This window comes from Dipodomys merriami, unplaced genomic scaffold, assembly GCF_024711535.1.
Source record: "Dipodomys merriami isolate MVZ:Mamm:240054 unplaced genomic scaffold, mDipMer1.0.p SCAF_9, whole genome shotgun sequence".
Lineage (NCBI taxonomy): Eukaryota > Metazoa > Chordata > Mammalia > Rodentia > Heteromyidae > Dipodomys > Dipodomys merriami.
Window position 1 is genome coordinate 43,828,826 of NW_027206512.1, and position 18,039 is coordinate 43,846,864.

Sequence of the window (18,039 nt, forward strand, 5' to 3'; positions counted from 1 at the left end):
AGTTCTGCCTTTGAGAATTAAGCAAAGGAAAATCGATTGCAGTTAGATGTCTGTTACACAGCTCTGCTATCTTATTCATCCTACTTTGTTGTAGTACGCACCAAAATGGAAAGAAGTATTTAAAATGTGTAGTCTAGATTTCCAGCATTGAGTTTGTAATAAGATCATTACATTATTTCATTCTTTGAAACAGTTTCCTCCCTTAAAGTTTTAAGTTTGTTTTTATGTTCTGGAGTTACTTAATAAAGGAAGTAACATTTTCTGTACTAAATTCTATGTTGAGTTTCTAATCAATTTCCCTCTATCAAAACAATGTTGTGACTATACTATTTTTGAAAAAAGAAGTGCTTAGATATTGTAAAAATCTAAGGTAAAGAGGATGCATGCACAAATGACATGTGTATATGACTAGTGAAAAATGGAACCGAATCTCTGAACACTCAGATAATTGTATGATTATTGAAACTTAGGTTAGGAAAAGAAATAAAGGTAACTTTAAACTATTTTTATATCTTAGTAAAAGATTTGAAAACTCATTAATGTGAGTGTTTGGATGGCACTGCACCCTTTAGTGTTTAATAAGAAGTAAAGGAAAAGGAAAATGCTTGTGTTCTATCATTAAATAGAAACCCCATGGATTTATTAAAATTAGGGGAAATTTTCCATTTGATGAATTGCTGTAATGAATATTTATTGTTGCCTATATGTGATGGGAAGTAGCCAGATAAAAGTATTTTTTGCTAATTGTATTTGATAACACATTGCATTGCTCATTTAGTGATGCATATTAGGTGCTGTTAAGAAGTCAGACAAAAATATCTTTGCCCAAAAACACAGTAACTGTAATTTTGCAAATGACTGCATTTTTACATTTCTTTTTTGTTTGTTGTTATTGTGCTGCTCAGATCAAGCAACCCTAACCTACATGTTTAATGCTTGATTTCACTGGGTGAAAATATGTTATAAAGAGAATGAAGTAAACAAAGTGTATTTGTAAGCTTTCATGGACTGAAAGCCAATATAGAAATCATCTAAAGCAGACTTTTCTCTCTGTTTATATGTATCACTTCCTAAATTTTAAGTTATATTGACTAAAGCCCAGGTAATTGGCTCAGAGAAGATTAATGAATGACTTGCTAACTATTGCTTAGGGTTTCATGGAAATTGGTAACTCCACAAAATTGTTCAAGTTTTTTTGGGGGGAGGGCAGACACATTGTTCTGGTGTTGTTTCTCACAGTGTGACACAGGGCCTTAATAGAAAGAAGCCAGAAAGCTCATAGAAATTCATAGGGAGAGATGGCCCTTGTATTTGTGGTAGAAAAAAAAGAGGTTGGTTTGGGATTTTTTTATTTGGCTTTTTAAATAAAATCCACCTTGGCCTAGTAGTAATATGCCAGTTCTTCATCTTGACGATGATCATCTAGCATTTATGATGGTATTTGTTCTCTTAATTTCATAACTGATTACACAAACTCACAATTCTACTTTTGCTGCCTTCCCAGGCCGAAAAGAATCCTTTCTCTTTTCCTGGTTCAAGAGTAACACAGATAGTAGTGGTATGGCTCAAGTGACAGAATGCCATATTTGCACAAAAAAGTTGAGCAAGGGCAATAATATGAGTTCAAGCCCCAGTACTGGCATGCATATGCACACATGCATACAAATGCACACACAATGTAGCCTACATAATTCTTCCTTACTCCTTGGGGCGATAGATTTCTTTGGGAATTTTGATTCAAATGATCCCTATTGTGGGTGAACAAACAAAAATGTTTGAAAACTATTGTCTTTTCTTCAGGTCTTTTCTTGATTTAGTGGTAGAAAGAATTTTACACGGAGTGACCATAAATATTGGGTGAATCTTTCACATATGTAATAGTATAATAATAATGGTTTATGTGTTACCAGAAATGTATTGATATAGTCTATATTGATTAAACTAAGAAAATATGAGTGTAATGATTTGCTTTTATAAATTGAGATTTTTTTTTTGTTCCCCTTTGGGGTTTCAATTCAGAGAGCCCTGCAATTGCTAGGCACGTATGTGCTCTACCACTTAAGCCATTTTGCCAACCCTTTTTTGTGTTGTTTATTTTATTGTACTTTATTTTTGTGCCAGTCCTGGGTCTTCAATTCTGACCTAGCCACTGTCCTTGAGCTTTTTTGCTGTGTTCTACAATTTGAGCCATAGTTCTACTTCTGGATCACTCTTTCTCTCCTCTCACTCTCTCTTTCTTTATTTTTTGGTGGTTAGATGGAACTAAGAATCTCACAGACTTTTCTGCATTGGCTGGCTTTGCATCTTGATTCTAAGATCTCAGCCTCCTGAGTGGCTAGGATGACATGCACAAGCCACCTGCTCCTGGTTGTGTTGGTTATTTTGAAGTGGATCACAGTCTGGGTTGTGATTCTGTTATTTGTGCTCTTCTGCATTGTTCACATGAGAGTCTAGGCCACCATACCCATCCATGAGAAGAAGTTTTAAAAACTCTTTTTTTTTTCAGTCTGGGCTGGATTTGAAATTCAATCCCCCAATCTCTACCTCTCAAGTAGCTAGGATTGCAGACTTGAGCCACTGTTCCAGGATACAAATTAGCTTTGAATCACAATACTAGTTAGTTTAGGAAATAAGTTGTCAAGTAGTCTATTTCATAGAATAAAGTCTCTGGAAAAATTACTTAGAGAACAACATAAATATTCTAAAAGAAGGAAAATTAACTTTGGGATTTTCTGATCTAGTCTTACCCTGTCAGTTACTTGAATTCTTTTTTCCTTTTTTATTTTTTGTTGTTCTATTCACTTTGATTTCTGAGATTAAACATCATAAAATGATTTTTACTCATAAGTTATTCACTGGTTCCCTATTTTTAACATGTCAAATGGATTCAAAGGGAATCTTAATGAGGAATGATGTAGTCGCAAGGCTTAATATATTTGATTGTGAAATAATAAATCTTCTGATGTCCTAAGTTAAAAAACATAACATCATGTTTGATCATTTTTCATCTGGAATATCTCTGAGCTGCAGAATAATCATTAGTAGGAATATTGAACTATCATGATTTTACACTGTAAGGTTACTCAGTCTAACTTTAAGAAAAGAACCTTTTGAAATGGTTTTGGAATCTTTTTATAGGCTGGCATTAGTATGCACTGGAAAGCAATGCTTTTAACCTTCCTGGTCATTCAAAAGGCACCTGAGTTACAACAGTTAATGTCATAGTTTGATACACTGATACTGCATGCAGAACATGGAGATACAGATGGCAACTGAGATATATATATATATTCAGAGCTTCTTGCACTTAAAGGAGCAATTTATTGCAATTAGAGGATTCACCAATCCATAGCTGGGCACTTGGTAGTTCATACCTGTAATCTTAGATAGTTAGGAGACTGAGATCTAAGGACCCTGGTTTGAAGCCAGCCCAAACAGAAAAATCCATGAGATCTCTAGTTAACCAGGAAAAAAAGAAGTGCTTAGATATTTTAAAAATCTAAAGCAAAGAAGATGCATGCACAAATGACATGTATATATGATTAGTGAAAAATGGAACCGAATCTCTGAACACTCAAAAAAACACTCTGAACACTGTAAAAAACTGGAATTGGAGATGTGTCTAAATCAGTAGAGTACCTGCAGAGGAAGAGAGGCTCTGAATTCACACCCCAATACTAGCACACACACAAAACACACAAACAAGACAAAAATCCCTTTACCAGTCTACTTCTGTTGGACTTAAGTACTTCAGAGACTAAATTTAATCTTATATAAATCCTGATGACCATTTACTTATTTATTCTTTCACTTGTCAAGAACTTTTACTGTGCCAGGAACCCTGGGGTACAAAAATGAAAGTCAAGTCTTCCTTCCAGTGCTTTGAGTCAGGCCGTGGACTGACTGACAAGCAATTAAATGTAGCACTGCAGATACGAAACTAGGGCTGTGAAAAGGAGAGTATGGGAATATAAATGTTGCTTTCAGAGTTGCCTAGAATACATGATCCTTCTATTTCCACCTGCCAAGAAAAATAACAACTTGCAGAACTCAAATGATTCCTCCTTACTTGCTGACAGAAGCACTTTAGTAGAGAAGCCATGATTATTGCTGATTTTCAAATAATATGTTTTCAAATCAATAGTTCAATAATTCCTGAAACCAGGCACAGGAGTAGTGTTGACAAGGGATTCACAAGGAACTTGCAGCAATGCAGGACAGAAGAGGGACAGAGCCCAGCCCCTCGGCCTAATTTTCTTCACCTACTTTGAAGAGTCAACATCATAAACAAAGCTTACCAGCTTTCACTTCCTATTCCTGAACTCTTGGTGATAGAAGTTGTAGTATAAGGAACAGTAAAATTGGAGACAACAGGGATAAAGGAAATTGACTTGCAAGTTACAGGATAAACCCTGAAGTATGGTAACAGCTGATCATAGTATTTATATCTCTATTATAAAGAGCAGTGGTACATCAAGGGTAATGGCAATCAATCTCCCTGTTCTCAAAATGGACATGTTGCTTTCGTATTGACTAGCTAATAAAATTATAATGTGTTATCTCTAGTGAGGAGAGAGCCCTAGCGTTATGACTTCATTTTTCTTTTCATTTCTTTTTTTTTGATGGTACTGGGGATTGAACCTGGGACCTTGTGCTTGTCGGGTTCAAATAGAAGGAAGGCTCCTTGTTTAAATTGTAGTTTAGAGACAGGATTACACTACTTTGCCTGGGTTTAACTTGAACTAGAGATCTTCCTGTCTTCTCCATCTTCCTAATGGCTGAGATTACATCAATATACCACCATACCCTGCTTAATTTTTTTTCTTTTGAGATGGGTTCTCACTATATTGCCCAAGCTGTTCTCAAACTTTTGGGCTCAAGTGATGTTATCACTCCAACTTCCCAAGTTCTAGGATTATAGGTGGTCTGGCACATAATTACGAAAAATTTACAAATTATTTATAGGAACTAGGCACAAAGTACTATGCCAAATATTTTTATATATAATAATTCATTTTCCTTCCTTAAACATTTCAAAGAGAAGCCAGGTGCGGTGGCTTACTCCTATAATCTTAGCTACTCAGGAGGCTAAGATCCGAGGATTCAGTGTGAAGCTAGCCTGGGCAGGAAAGTTTGTGAAACTGTTATCTCCAAATTAACTACTAAAAAGTTGGAAGTATAGCTGTAGCTCAAGTGTTAAGTGCTAGCCTTGAGCTAAAAAAGGTCAGGGACAGTGCCTAAGACCTGAGTTCAAGCCCCAGAACTGGCACATACACACAAAAAAACTTTCTCTAAAACAATAATAGCCAGTGGCTCACATTTGTAACCACAGCTACTTAGGAGGCTGAGATCACAAGGATCACAGTTCTAGGCCAGTCCAGCCAAAAAATTCATGAGAATCTATCTAAAAAATGTTTTTATTATAAAAACATAATGTTAACAGGTAAGAGAAAAACACACAGAATTAAGCGGGATCCCTTTAATCCTAGCTCCTCAGGAGGTTGAGATCTGAGGATCACAGTTTGAAATCAGCCCAGGCAGCAAAGCCTGTGAGACTCAGATCTATCAAAAAACTGGAAGTAGAGCTGTGACTCAAGTGATAGAGCACTATCTTTTGCAAAATAGACTCCTCTCCCCATGAATAAAAAGTACAGATAAAAAATAAACTGAAAATGGATTATAAATGGATTAGAATCTTAAAAGTTTTAGAAGAAAACATAGAAGAAAAATTCCTTGATTAATCTAGGTAATGATTTTTGTATAGATCCCCAAAGCGAAAGCTAGGCGTCAGTCAGATCCAGGTGGTTGTGGGTTGAAGCAACACAAGCAGAAAAGTCCAAGAGACTCTATCTCCAAAATATCTAGCAACAATCCAAGTTGGAGCCATCTCTGAAATTGTAGGGTGCCAGCTGAACAAGCCATCTGAGCAAGCACAAGGGCCTGAGTTCAAACCCTGGTACGGGCAAAAAGCAAAAGCAAAACCAAACCCACATGGAATTGCCTCAAACTAAAAGGCTTCTTTACAGTGAGCAATCAATAAGGTTAAAAACAAAAACAAAAACAGGAGAAAACATTTGCAAGCCAGACACCTAGTAAAAAAAGAAGTTAAGATCCAAAACATAGAATATACTTTTTTAAGATTCAATAACAAGAGCACAAATAATCCAAAGGGGAAAAGTAGGCAAAAGATTTGAACAGACATTTCTCGACATGCTTCCATTTGAAGGATATAGGTTGATAATTTTTCACAAGTGTATGCACCAGTGTCATTTCCACTAAAATTAAAATATATAAAACTTTCCATCACTTGTAAAATTCCCCGGTTGCTCCTTTACAGAAGAGCTTTCTCTCTAGGCCAACACACTGCATGTTAGCATTTGCATACCCATGGAGACATGAGGTACGTAGTCACTTGTGGCTGGCTTCTTTGACTTGGCCTAATGCCGTCAGAATTCATCATACTGTTCCGTCTGCTTCCTTTCTTTTTGGCCGAGTGATACCCATTGCATGGATATGTTCGAAGTTGTTTGTATAATCATTAGATGTTGAAAATTTGGATCGTTTCCAGTTCTTGGCGCTTATAAATCTTTAAAACTACCATTAAAAATTCATCTTCAGGCATCTCATTGTGTATGGATATATGTTTCTATTTCTCTTGTGTAGTGCATTCCTTGGAGTAGAATTTTGGGGTTCTACAGAAAGTATGCTATTGAACTTATAAGAAATGAAAATCTGTTCCCTAAAGTAAGTTGTACTATTTTACATTCCTATCAGCAACATATAAAAATTACAGTTCATAGCAGCATTATTCATAACAGCTAAACCATGGAAACAACCCAATTATTCACTGTCAAAATGAATAATAACTATGGTGTGAATATATGGTATTCCATAAGAATACCACAAACAATTAACTACAGCTGTATGTATCAACATGTCTAAAACATAAAACATAAAAAAAGCAAAAAGAAACTGGATGCCAGTGGCTCATGCCTGCAATCCTAGCTGAGTTCTGAGGATTGCATTTCCAAGTCAACCCAGGCAGAAGAAACAGTGAGACTCTTATTTTTAATTAGCCACCAAAAAGCTGGAAGTATAGCTGTGGCTTATGAAGAAAAGTACTAGCCTTGAGCAAAAAAAAGCCAAGGGACAGTACCTGGGCCCTGTGTTCAAATCCTAGAACTAGCACAATAAAAATACACCATCTATTCATATCTAGATGTGGATAGTTCTAAAATGTGCTAATCTGGGCAATAAGTACACAGGTATTTGTTTATTTTCATTCATCTTTAAGTGACATAATACATCTTATGAATGCATATATTTTTATAATAGAAGTTCAGAAATAAAATAAGATAGTTATGGGGTTGGGGATTTAGTTCAGTGGAGGAGTGTTTGCCTAGTGAGTGCAAGGTCCTGAGTTTGGTCCTCAGCTCTGGGCGGGGGGGGGGGGGGGAGGAGGGGAAGGAGGGGGGAGGCTATATAAATAAGATAGTTGGTATTTCTTTTGTCTTATTTGCTTTTCTTTAAAAAGAAAAATAAGCTGGTACCTGTTGGCTCACACTTGTAATCCTAGCTACACCGGCTGAAATCTGAGGATTGTGGTTCAAAGCCAGCCTGAGCAGGAAAGTCTGTGAGACTCTTACCTCCAATAAACTACTCAGAAAAAGCTGGAAGTGGTGCTGTGGCTCCATGGCTAGCACCACTTTTTTGCTAGCCTTGAGCACAAAGAAGCCCAGGGACAGTGCCCAGGCCTTGAGTTTAAGCCCCAGGCTTGGCAAAATAAAATAATAAGAAATAATAAGAAAAAGCAATTGATTTTGTCCTATATTTTCATGTAGTTTCCTAACTCTCTTTAGTGTCTTGGGTCCTTCCTCTAAGAGGTCATAGCTCCAGTCCTGAAGTAATTCTGGGATGTCTGTCCTCTATCTCCCAGGGTGAGAACTCAGATGTCAGACTCCCAGTAATATTAATGGTAGTAGTTAAATTCATAAGTCTTGTTTTATGGAGATGAGGACATACAGCCCACAAATGACCAAAAATGGCTTGAGAAGAATTATTATTATCCTTTCCTGGAAAGGATACATTCTGCATTTATTTCTTTTCTGATAGAATTATTTAAAACCAAGGTTGAAAACCATAATAAAAGGTACTGATAGTTAAATATAAAGGACATACTATCAATTCCAGAAAACCCAGTTGGTCACCTATTGAAGAAGGAGACTGCAATACTGACAGTTAAATTGTCTTCCATACCTCTCTAGGTCACATTGTAGCAATATAAATGGAAGAAACTGAAATTTTCATAAGCTAGAAAAGGCTAGTAAGGAAAATGGAAAGATGGAAAGAAATAAGTTTTTCATGGGGTTTAGTAATATTATAAAAGCAAAAAAAATTTACAGAGTTCCTTCAGATGATGCTTTTCTTTCTCCTTCCTTCGACATTATTACTGAAGGCAATATTTTCATAACAGTTGTAATTTGGTTATGACTTTGACTATAACTATGTTAGAAAGACTAAAATTGTATACTTGAGTAAAATTCCATTTCCTCTCAAAGACTTTATAACTACTCGATTTTGAAATTTCTTTATAGCTGCAAATTATATGCAAATTATTCCACAAGCAATTTCAAATATAGAGGGCTAGGAACTGAGTTAATTAAATAATAATAAAAATTATAGTAAGTAAACACTTAGGGGATAGCTATTAAAATACAAATTCCACCAATTAAAAATAGCTTAATATCAATCACTAGTTTGACTTTAAGTGTGCACTAAGATGAAGTAATGAAATACTCTTTTATTGTGTTTCTTGTTTTTATTAGCAGTTGTCAAACATTTTGTCCCCAATGGCTACGAGAGATGGTAAATAAGCCACATAAAGGTGGAATTGGCCCTTTGACTTATTTCCTCCTGCTAACAAATGACTGAAGATCTATTTCCTATTCCTTTCTGATCATTATGGCTTTGTGAGGACTCTCATTGTTTTAATTTAAATTTTATCATAAAGGTGATGTACAGAAGGGTTACAGTTACATAAATCAGAGATGAGTACGTTTCTTTTTGAACCATGTCACTTCCTAATTTTCTCCCCGTTTTGTAAAGTTTATTTCCAATATAATGGTTAGTAACTATAACTGTTGAATTGGCTTACCCTTTGCCTCTCATTTTTTCATAGTGAGCTTTGCTTATTTGTATTAAGTTATAGAAGAGTCTCTCCTAGCTAAAGAATAAATATTTAATTTTTACTTTGGCATATAGGTTTACATTTTAAATAATATGCACACATTTATGCACACAAATATCAAAAGCATTTCATAGGTAAAATACCCCTCGATACTCTTATAAATCCATGTGGTTGATAGCAGAGTTATTAACCATGAAACCCAGAGTTATTCCTTTCATTTCATGCAGATGAAGAAAATTGTCCCAGTGCCTTGGCTTGAGACAGACACAGCATCAGAGTCTCTGTGGTTTCTGAACTGTGTTCTTTTGTTATATACATAATCCCCATATGTGATGCTTATCTGCAGTCAGCTTTCCACTACTGTAACAAATACCTGAGCTTAATCAGTTTATCAAGAGAAGAGTTAGTTTTGCTCAGCATCTTCGAGGTTTGTATCTATTTGGGTCTGTGTTGATACAGATAATCAGGACAGAGTGCCTGGCAGAAAAGGCAGCTCACCTCACAGTTGGGATCAAAAAAGGAAGAAAGAAGTTCCATTCCACCCTCTGAGGACACACCTACAATGACCTAAGATCTCTCATTAAACCTTACCTTTCATAGATTCCATCACATCCCAACATTGCCAACCTGCTGCCTAAGGGGGTCATTTGGGGGACTGTGGGCCTTTGGGAGACATTCCAAATCTAAAATAGAGCAATAACCTGATTAAATTTCACTTTTTTTTGGTCAGTTATGGGGCTTGAACTCAGGGCCTGGTTACTCTCTCTGAGCCTCTTTGTGCTCAAGGCTAGCACATGACCACCTGAGACACAGCATCCCTACTGGTTTTTGTAAAAACAAACATTTGTGAGCACTAATTCCAATCACAAATATTCTTATAAGAGGAAAAGGAAGAATTAGTATAGGCAGAAGAGTAAAAGAAAGTTATAGAGAAGTCAAGGTGACCTAGAAACAATGGCCAGGCCTTGAAGTGTTAGGCCAGAAGCCAAAGGATGCTGGCAAACATGGGAAACTGGGGGAGGGCCAAGGAATCGCTTCTTTCCTACAGCTTGCAGCTGGATCATCGTCTTGCAGATGTCTTGATTTCAGTCAAATGTAACCTGTGTTGAACTATTTTCCAGAAGTGGGTGAGAATGAGTTTTTCTTATTTCAAGCTACTCAGACTGTGGCAATTTGTTACAGTGGGGTTAGGAACCACAGAGAAATAATGTGGGAAACTACAGAGAAATAACTCTATGCAATTGATATGTTTATTTTGGAACAGATGGATTCAGAAAACCCAAGGGTTGGCTGTTGAAAAACTTCCAAAAATGCTAGGATCTCCAAGTATTCCTCTAATAGATAACTTCCTCTGAAAATTAAGGAAATGTTGATGAGTTTTAAAAAGAAATAAATGAAGTAGATGCTAAGATACTAACTCATGTAAAAACAAAATCTTGTCATGAATAAGCTAAAAATATTACTAAGAAAGAAAGAAATCTTATTGTATATTTAAATGCCCAAGCCTCAAAAATTCCACAGTAAAGAAAGTACTTTTTAGTTCTTTCTTCTTCTTCTTCTTCTTTTTTTTTTTTTTAACAGGAAGAACACTGGAGCTATCCTGTCTGGAAGTGTGTGTACTCTCTAATTTCACATATTCACTGTCTTTAAATTTTTCTTCTGTGACTTTCCTGCTACCAATAAGGGAAAACCAGACTCTTATGGGAATCTTTCCAAAATATTCCAATTTCCCAAATGTCACTAAGGCTTGCCAAAACATCACAAGTAAATTTACAACGTGCTCCCTGTATTTGGTTTGTGAATCCAAAGGAAACAAGGATTTCGTTTCTAAGGAACAATTGTCAAAAGGTAAACCCAAACTGAATTGGAAGGGGGATGGCGGGGGCGGGGAGGGGAGAATAAAACTTCCCAAGTGTGAATTAACTTATTCTGTTAAAAATCCAGTGCCACTGACACACTCAGTAGTGTGACTTTGGATGAATGGTATCACAGGACTGTTTTTAGTTTAGGTTGATTTATCGATAACAAAAGATCTATTTTCAAAATACTATTGTAATGTACATTGCCTGCCTGCCTGCCTGCCTCTTTCTCTTTGGAAGGAAATCCAGAATGGGCATATGGACATAGTTGGGCATTTCTGGCCTGGGGTGTTTGATCTTTTTGGTGTTAGACAGTGGCAGAGATTGAAACAGAGGGAAGCAGAGTAGCCTGCAATAAGTGGGCATCTCTCTCTTCATGAAATCTCAGAAGTTTTTCTATAAGTGGTCTCTTAGTTTTGTTATTTTGCTAAGAACACTTATCATGATGTCTAGTCTCAACAAAATTCGAAGTGTAGAGTACCATATTGTTAACAATGGATGTCTTTCCGTATAGACAGCAGAGCCCTAAAACTTGATCTCTCCCATAGCTGAAACTGTATAACCCTTAGCAGCTCCCCATTTTTCCTTTACCACCCCCCCACATTTAGCAACCCCTATTCTAATTCCTGTTTCTAATAGTTTGGCCACTTTATTTATTTATTTGTTTATTTATTTACTTATTCATTCCAGTCCTGGGGCCTGGGCACTGTCCCTGAGCTTCTTTTGCTCAAGGCTAATACTCTACCACTTGAGCGACAGTGCCACTTCCAGCTTTTTCTGCTTATGTGTTCCTGAGGAATCAAACCAGGGCTTCTTACATGCTAGACAAGAACTCTACACTAAGCCACATTCCCAGCTCTACTTTGGCTTCTTTAGATGCTGCAGATAAGGAGAATCATGCAGTATTTGCTCTGTGTCTGACTTATTTCATTTTGCATACTGTCCCCTGAGTTCATTCATGTTGCTACAGTGACAGAATTTCTTTCTTTGTCAAGGATAAATAACATTGTGTGAGTGTGCATGCAAGTGTACACATGTGTGGTGGTTGTGTGCATGTACCTGGCAAATTTCCTTATCTATTTATCTATCAATAGGCACTTAGGATGTTTCCCTATCTTTGCTATGGTGGATAACGTTGCAACGAATATGGGAGCAGAGCTCTCTCTTTGAGATCTGATTTTAATTCTTTTGGATATATACCAGGAAATGGTATTGCATGGGAGCATATGGTAGCTCTATTTTTATTGATAACTTATGTTATCAAAAATTTTATTTTACATTCCCATCAACAGTGTTTATATTTTAGATATTAACTTTTCATCAGGAGTCTAGCTTACAATTATTCCCTCCCATGCCACAGGTAGCCCTTTTACTCTGCTGCCATTTATGATGTCATCATTGCACTTGTGCCCATTTGGGGTTTTTCAACAGCAAGATGGCTTTGTCAGACAGTTACATAGTGACTCAAGGCTACTGTGTTAGTGTTCCAAAGAACAAAGTGGAAATCACTTCTTTTTTTTGTCTGGTTTAGTTTCACAGTGCTATTAGCTGTGCATTTGATGGATTCTAAGTCTTAACCCCTCTCAGGGTCCAAGGGGAAGGAATGAAATGGCACCTACTTATGGGCGTAGCAAAGTTTTAGAATAATATGCGTTATGTTGAATCGCGTCCTTCCAAATTTTAGATATTGAAGTCTTAGCCACCAATACTTAAAAATAATGACATTAGAAATAGTCATTCTACATACAATTTTGTTTAGGATGGCCCTAGACTAATATGTCCGATTATTTATTTATTTATTTCCTGTACTTGGGCATGAACTCAGGGCCTGGGCACTATCCATTAGCTTTTTTCCACTCAAGATTGATACTCTACCACTTGAGCTACACCTCTAACTTCTTTTTTAAAATATATATTTTTTATTGCAAAGATACTGTACAGAGGGATTACAGTTACATGAGTAAAGTAATGAGTACATTTCCTATTGAGTATTGTTACCCCCTCCTTTGTTTTTCCCCAGCCATCCCTTCCCTCCCCACCTCCCCAACTCCTCCCTCCGCCACCCTGGAACTTGTAAAGTTCATTTTCGACATTGTGTCTTGAATTGTTTTTTGTTTTTACTAAATTGGAGGTAAAAGTCTCATGAACTTTCCTGTCCATGCTGACTTTAAACCATAGTCCTAAAATCTCATATTCCTGAGTAGTAATATTACAGGCACGAGTCATAATTTCCACCTTACAAGAGAAGGCATTCTAGTACAGAGACATACCAGGGCATACACAAAGTGAAGAGGAAGGCAAAAAACAAGGTCGGATGGCTGGGAAGGTGGCTCAGTGGTAGAGCGCTTGCCTTGCATGCGTGAAGCCCTGGGTTCGATTCCCCAGCACCACATAAGCAGAAAAAAGCCGCAAGTGGCACTGTGGCTCAAGTGGTAGGGTGCTAGCCTTGAGCTGAAGAGCTGAGGGACAGCGCCCAGGCACAGAGTTCAAGCCCCATGACCGACAAAAACAAAAAACAAGGTTGGAGTCTACAAACAACACACACCAGTGATTGCCAGCAATCTGGCTATATTTTATTTCATGAGAGGCTGAGAGATTTTTCCTCACACCCTGAAGAAACCAACCCTGCCCTCACTGTGGCCTTACATTTCCGGCCTCTAGAACTATGAGACAAAGCTTCCAGTTTGCAGTGCTTGCAACAGTCATATGGGCTGGAAAGTATTGTGAATGTTTTTGGAAACTATGATTCATCCTGTGAGTCTATGTTTTTCTTTACAGGTTACACTCCTATTTCAGCCCTATCTTTGCCTGGCTTTTTTGTAATCTTGAAGTATGAAATTATTTTTACAATTATTTTCAATGTGGGCATCTCTTGTCTCTATATTCTCATATAGAAAGAAGTAGAATTCATGTTGAATTATGTTTTCTTGTGTAGTTACTATTTTGCAAGTCAATTTTTAAATCTTTTCCTAGGTCTTATCATGAAAGGATCAATGGCAGTAAATGACAATGACTTTTATGCACCTTGTCAACATTTTAATGTCACCCTAACGCCTATTGTTGACAACTTGGAAGAATATAACACAAGCTGCGATCTAAAAACTCACACTGGAACCACAACAATTATGGAGAAGGAGCCAGCCCAGGAAGAGTCCTTAAACCATACTTGTAGAACTGTGGAATACACTGACAATTGTATTCACATTTATTTGCATCTAGAAATGGATGTAAAAAGTAAGTCCAATAAAGTTATAATAAAAAAGAAGAAATCAGAGATACATAAAGAAGGGCTATCACATTTACCCAAGTTGACTGAATTTTAGTGATAAAATAGTAAGACTTGAAGGCATCTTAGTCTTTTTATATGTTTTTTTTCTTTTTAAAAATGAGCTGTTTATGGGGTTCAGTCTTCATCTGGGAAGAGGTATTCTCTATGGGCCATGATTTGAGATGAATTATGAAGGTCCTCTGATCCCAGGAATGACTTCAGGCCCGTCTATTAGCTGTATTTGATGTAAAGTCATCACACATGGATATCAAGGGGTTCATGTTCTTTGCCATGTGTTATTATATTTGGTTTTGAGTTGACTTAGCACATTCTCTCAGAACTGAGAACCAGACCTAGATAAAGGGAGCTTTTTGATATATAACACCATCAAGATTAGGCACTTAAGGTCACTAGATGATTCTAGGAAAAGCAGACAAATAAGTTTTGCATATGTCTTACTTCTGCTTAAGGCTGATTAGCTTCCTACTCACACTACTCTGAATGACTTTACTCAATCCTTTGTGCAAAGTTGTGTGCATTTCATCTATAAGGTCTACTCTTAGCATTTTGTGATGCCTTTATTTAATGAATGCCTTCTGAATGTCACATCATGTGCCAGGCACTGGGGACAGAGCTAGACCAACTTAAATATCTAGGAGAGGAAAACGCACACATAACCCCCCCCCACACACACACACATTCCAGAGCTACAGGTGCTATGAAAGAGCAAATTGCTGTGTTTTTTGACATGTCAACCATAGGAAGCTTATATATTGCTTTAGAATGCTTCTCTAAAGCTTAATTCTTTTAGAAGTACTTCTTTTAGAAATAAGGCATTTAAAGCAAACACAAATGTCATTTTATGCCCTTTTTAGGTAAACTGTGACTTTAGAGAAATTTCTCCTGTGATTAGTTTGCCTAGAGCCCTACAGTTACTACAGTGAGGGGTATAATAGGATGTGAATGTCGGGGGGCATGGAAGAGGATCTGAAAAGATCTGGACAAAGGAGTTGGTTCTCCCTGGTTCAGAGCAAGAAAGAAGGTACACAGAGGGGCTTACAAAGTCTGTACATGACTGTATCCTGAACTAGCTGTGGTCATCCATGTTGAATCTTTGGTTCCTGGGTCTGCTAGCCAGTGTGTCTTTCATACAGCCAAGGGAAACCATACCTTATTATTTGCTGGATGGCTCCCTCCTTCTGAGTTTATACCATATCTTGGTTGAATTTAGACCAGGGAAACTGTTATGTTCAATGTGATCTGACCATAGGCCTGTAAACAACTGAACATCTCTTACCTGGTGAGGAGAGGGTCAGATCACTCACCTGTCCTAGCCCCTCATAGACCTCAGTCTTCTTCATCGTGCTTGCATTCACTTTCACCGATTGGTTCTGAGACTGCTGTGTGTAGTCTTGATCTAGTGATGGCACTGACAGGGAAACTCATGTCAGCATCGCTTGTACGAGAAAGGAATGCTAGAATTTTGGAACTAAATAAACCCCTGAAAGCCACCTGGTCAAGCTTCCTTATTTAAAACCCTCATTTAATACATCAGGAAGGAACTAAAGGCAGCAAGTAACTCGTCATGAGTAAGACTACACCCTCAGCTTCCCCAGGAAGGGAATGTACCCCCATGTTGCCCCTTATCTGCTTTACCTTTTATTGTATTTTTATCATACGTTGTTTTCTTCACAGATGTCACTTGCGCCATGAAGATCACTTGGTACATTTTAGTTCTATTAGTTTTCATACTTTTGATCTTCTTCATTATCTACAAAGTACTTGAAGGTCACAGAACAGGCCGGAAGTGGCAGAGTGAGTACTGAGAAAGAAATCCTTCGTGTAGGAGGTTCTATTGTAAGTCAAAGAACTTCTCTGTGGACTAAATTTTCTTTTCAGTTCAATGTATCATTTGCTGTATACCTACTATGGGTACATGGTGATTTTTAGGTACTCCAAGGAATAGAGGGAAAATTTAGATAATCCAGAAGACCCAGCACCAGCAGTCACATATCTTTCTTATCCAGAGAAGTGAATGGGAGGATAAGGAAGACTGGGTGAATAAGAAGTTGAATGGGGCTTCAAGGAGGTCAGGGAAGAGAGGCAGAAGGCTAGGAAGTGGTGACAGCTTCAGTTAACAATCTTGAGCAGAGTGGCCCCAGATGATAAGTATGAGTGGAATTTTAATGTATGTGTGTGTGTGAAAGATAGAGAGAGGTGCTAGTACCCCTCCCCCCTCTAATTGTTAAAGCACTTGCCTAGAAGGCACAATGCTCTGGGAGCAATCCCTAGCAATACACACAGACACAGACACAGACACAGACACAGACACAGACACAGACACAGACACACACACACACACACACACGAATGGGTGTCAGTAGATCCTGGAAAGAGAAGATTTAGCAGATATAACTGGAAGTCAGGACAATAAGAACAATGTTAAAAATATTTAACAAAGCCAGGTGTGATGTTACATGTCTATAATCATAGTACACAGGAGGCTGAGACAGGAAGATATTGTGTTTGAGCTAGCTTGGACTACATATTTAGACCTGGTCTTAAATGATCTCTCCCCCACTTCTCTATATACCTATAGATCTATCTATCTATCTACAGATCTCTCTCTCTCTCTCTCTCTCTCTCTCTCTCTCTCTCTCTCTCTCTCTCTCTCTCTCAGTAGTTTGCCATAGGCACCCACCAGAGTGGATTGTCAGAGTGGCATGATGACACTGGTGTGTATGTCAGCATACACTAGCTGAATGTAAGGCCTGATGGACAGTTTATAATATGAGTAGTTGATCTCTTAAAATGCATCACCTTAAGAATAGCTTTAAAGACAGATGTGAGAGTCTCAGTACTACCTTAATTAGCTATAGACTTTGAGCAAGTTAACATAGCTAAATATGCTCTTCTTCTTCAGTTAAGGATTGAAACAAAGAGCTTCTGTAATTGGTGGCTCATGCCTGTATTCCTAGCTACTTAGGAGACAGAGATTGAGAAGATGGTGGTCTGAAGATGGTGGCATTCTGGGAAAGACTCAGTCTCAACCAATAAAGTTGGACACAGTGCCTCATGCCTGTCACCCTAACCACTCACAAAATATAAACAGGAGGATCAAAGTCCAGTGTAGCCCAGGTATAACTGCTTATTTAAAAACTAATTGATGCCAGGCGCGAGTAGTTCACACCTGTAATCTTAGCTATCAAGGCAGCTGAGATTTGAGGATCAAGGTTCAAAGCCAGACTGGGCAGAAAAGGTCATGAGACTCTTATCTACAATTGTCTACAATTAACCACAAAAAAACAGAAGTGGAGCTGTAGCTAAAAGTGGTAGAGCTCTATCCCTGAGCAAAAGAGCTCAGGGACAGCCTCCAGGGCCTGAGTCCAAGCCCCATGACCAACAAACAAAACAAAACAAAAACAAAAACAGAGCTGGGAAGGTGGCTCAGTGGTAGAGTGCTTGCCTTGCATGCATGAGGCTCTGGGTTCAATTCCTCAGCACCACCTAAGCAGAAAAAGCCAGAAGTGGAGCTATGGCGCAAGTGGTAGAGCACCTAGCCTTGAGCTGAAGAGCTGAGGGACAGCGCCCAGACCCAGAGTTCAGGCCCCATGGCTGACAAAAAAAAAAACCCAAACCAAAACCACAACAACGCACAACAAAAAAACAAAAAATCACCCTAAACCTAATTGAGGAAGGGATGACATCATCCAAAAAGAAATGTA

The 18,039-nt window shown here is 37.8% G+C and overlaps 1 protein-coding gene across 8 annotated transcripts in view; it reads left to right on the forward strand.

Annotated features, from left to right (window-relative positions):
* Tmem156 (transmembrane protein 156) overlaps window positions 1-18,039 on the forward strand; it is a 42,948-nt gene that overhangs the window by 266 nt on the left and 24,643 nt on the right. For 6 of the 8 annotated variants that reach the window (XM_070012279.1, XM_070012272.1, XM_070012275.1 and 3 more), the window contains exons 2-4: window positions 10,769-11,035; window positions 14,020-14,280; window positions 16,010-16,129. In XM_070012279.1, coding sequence (XP_069868380.1) covers window positions 10,769-11,035; window positions 14,020-14,280; window positions 16,010-16,129 — 648 coding nt within the window. Of the gene's footprint in view, window positions 1-6,702; window positions 6,745-10,768; window positions 11,036-14,019; window positions 14,281-16,009; window positions 16,130-18,039 lie in introns of those variants that run through there. The other 2 variants (XM_070012276.1, XM_070012280.1) reach the window with 2 other exon arrangements.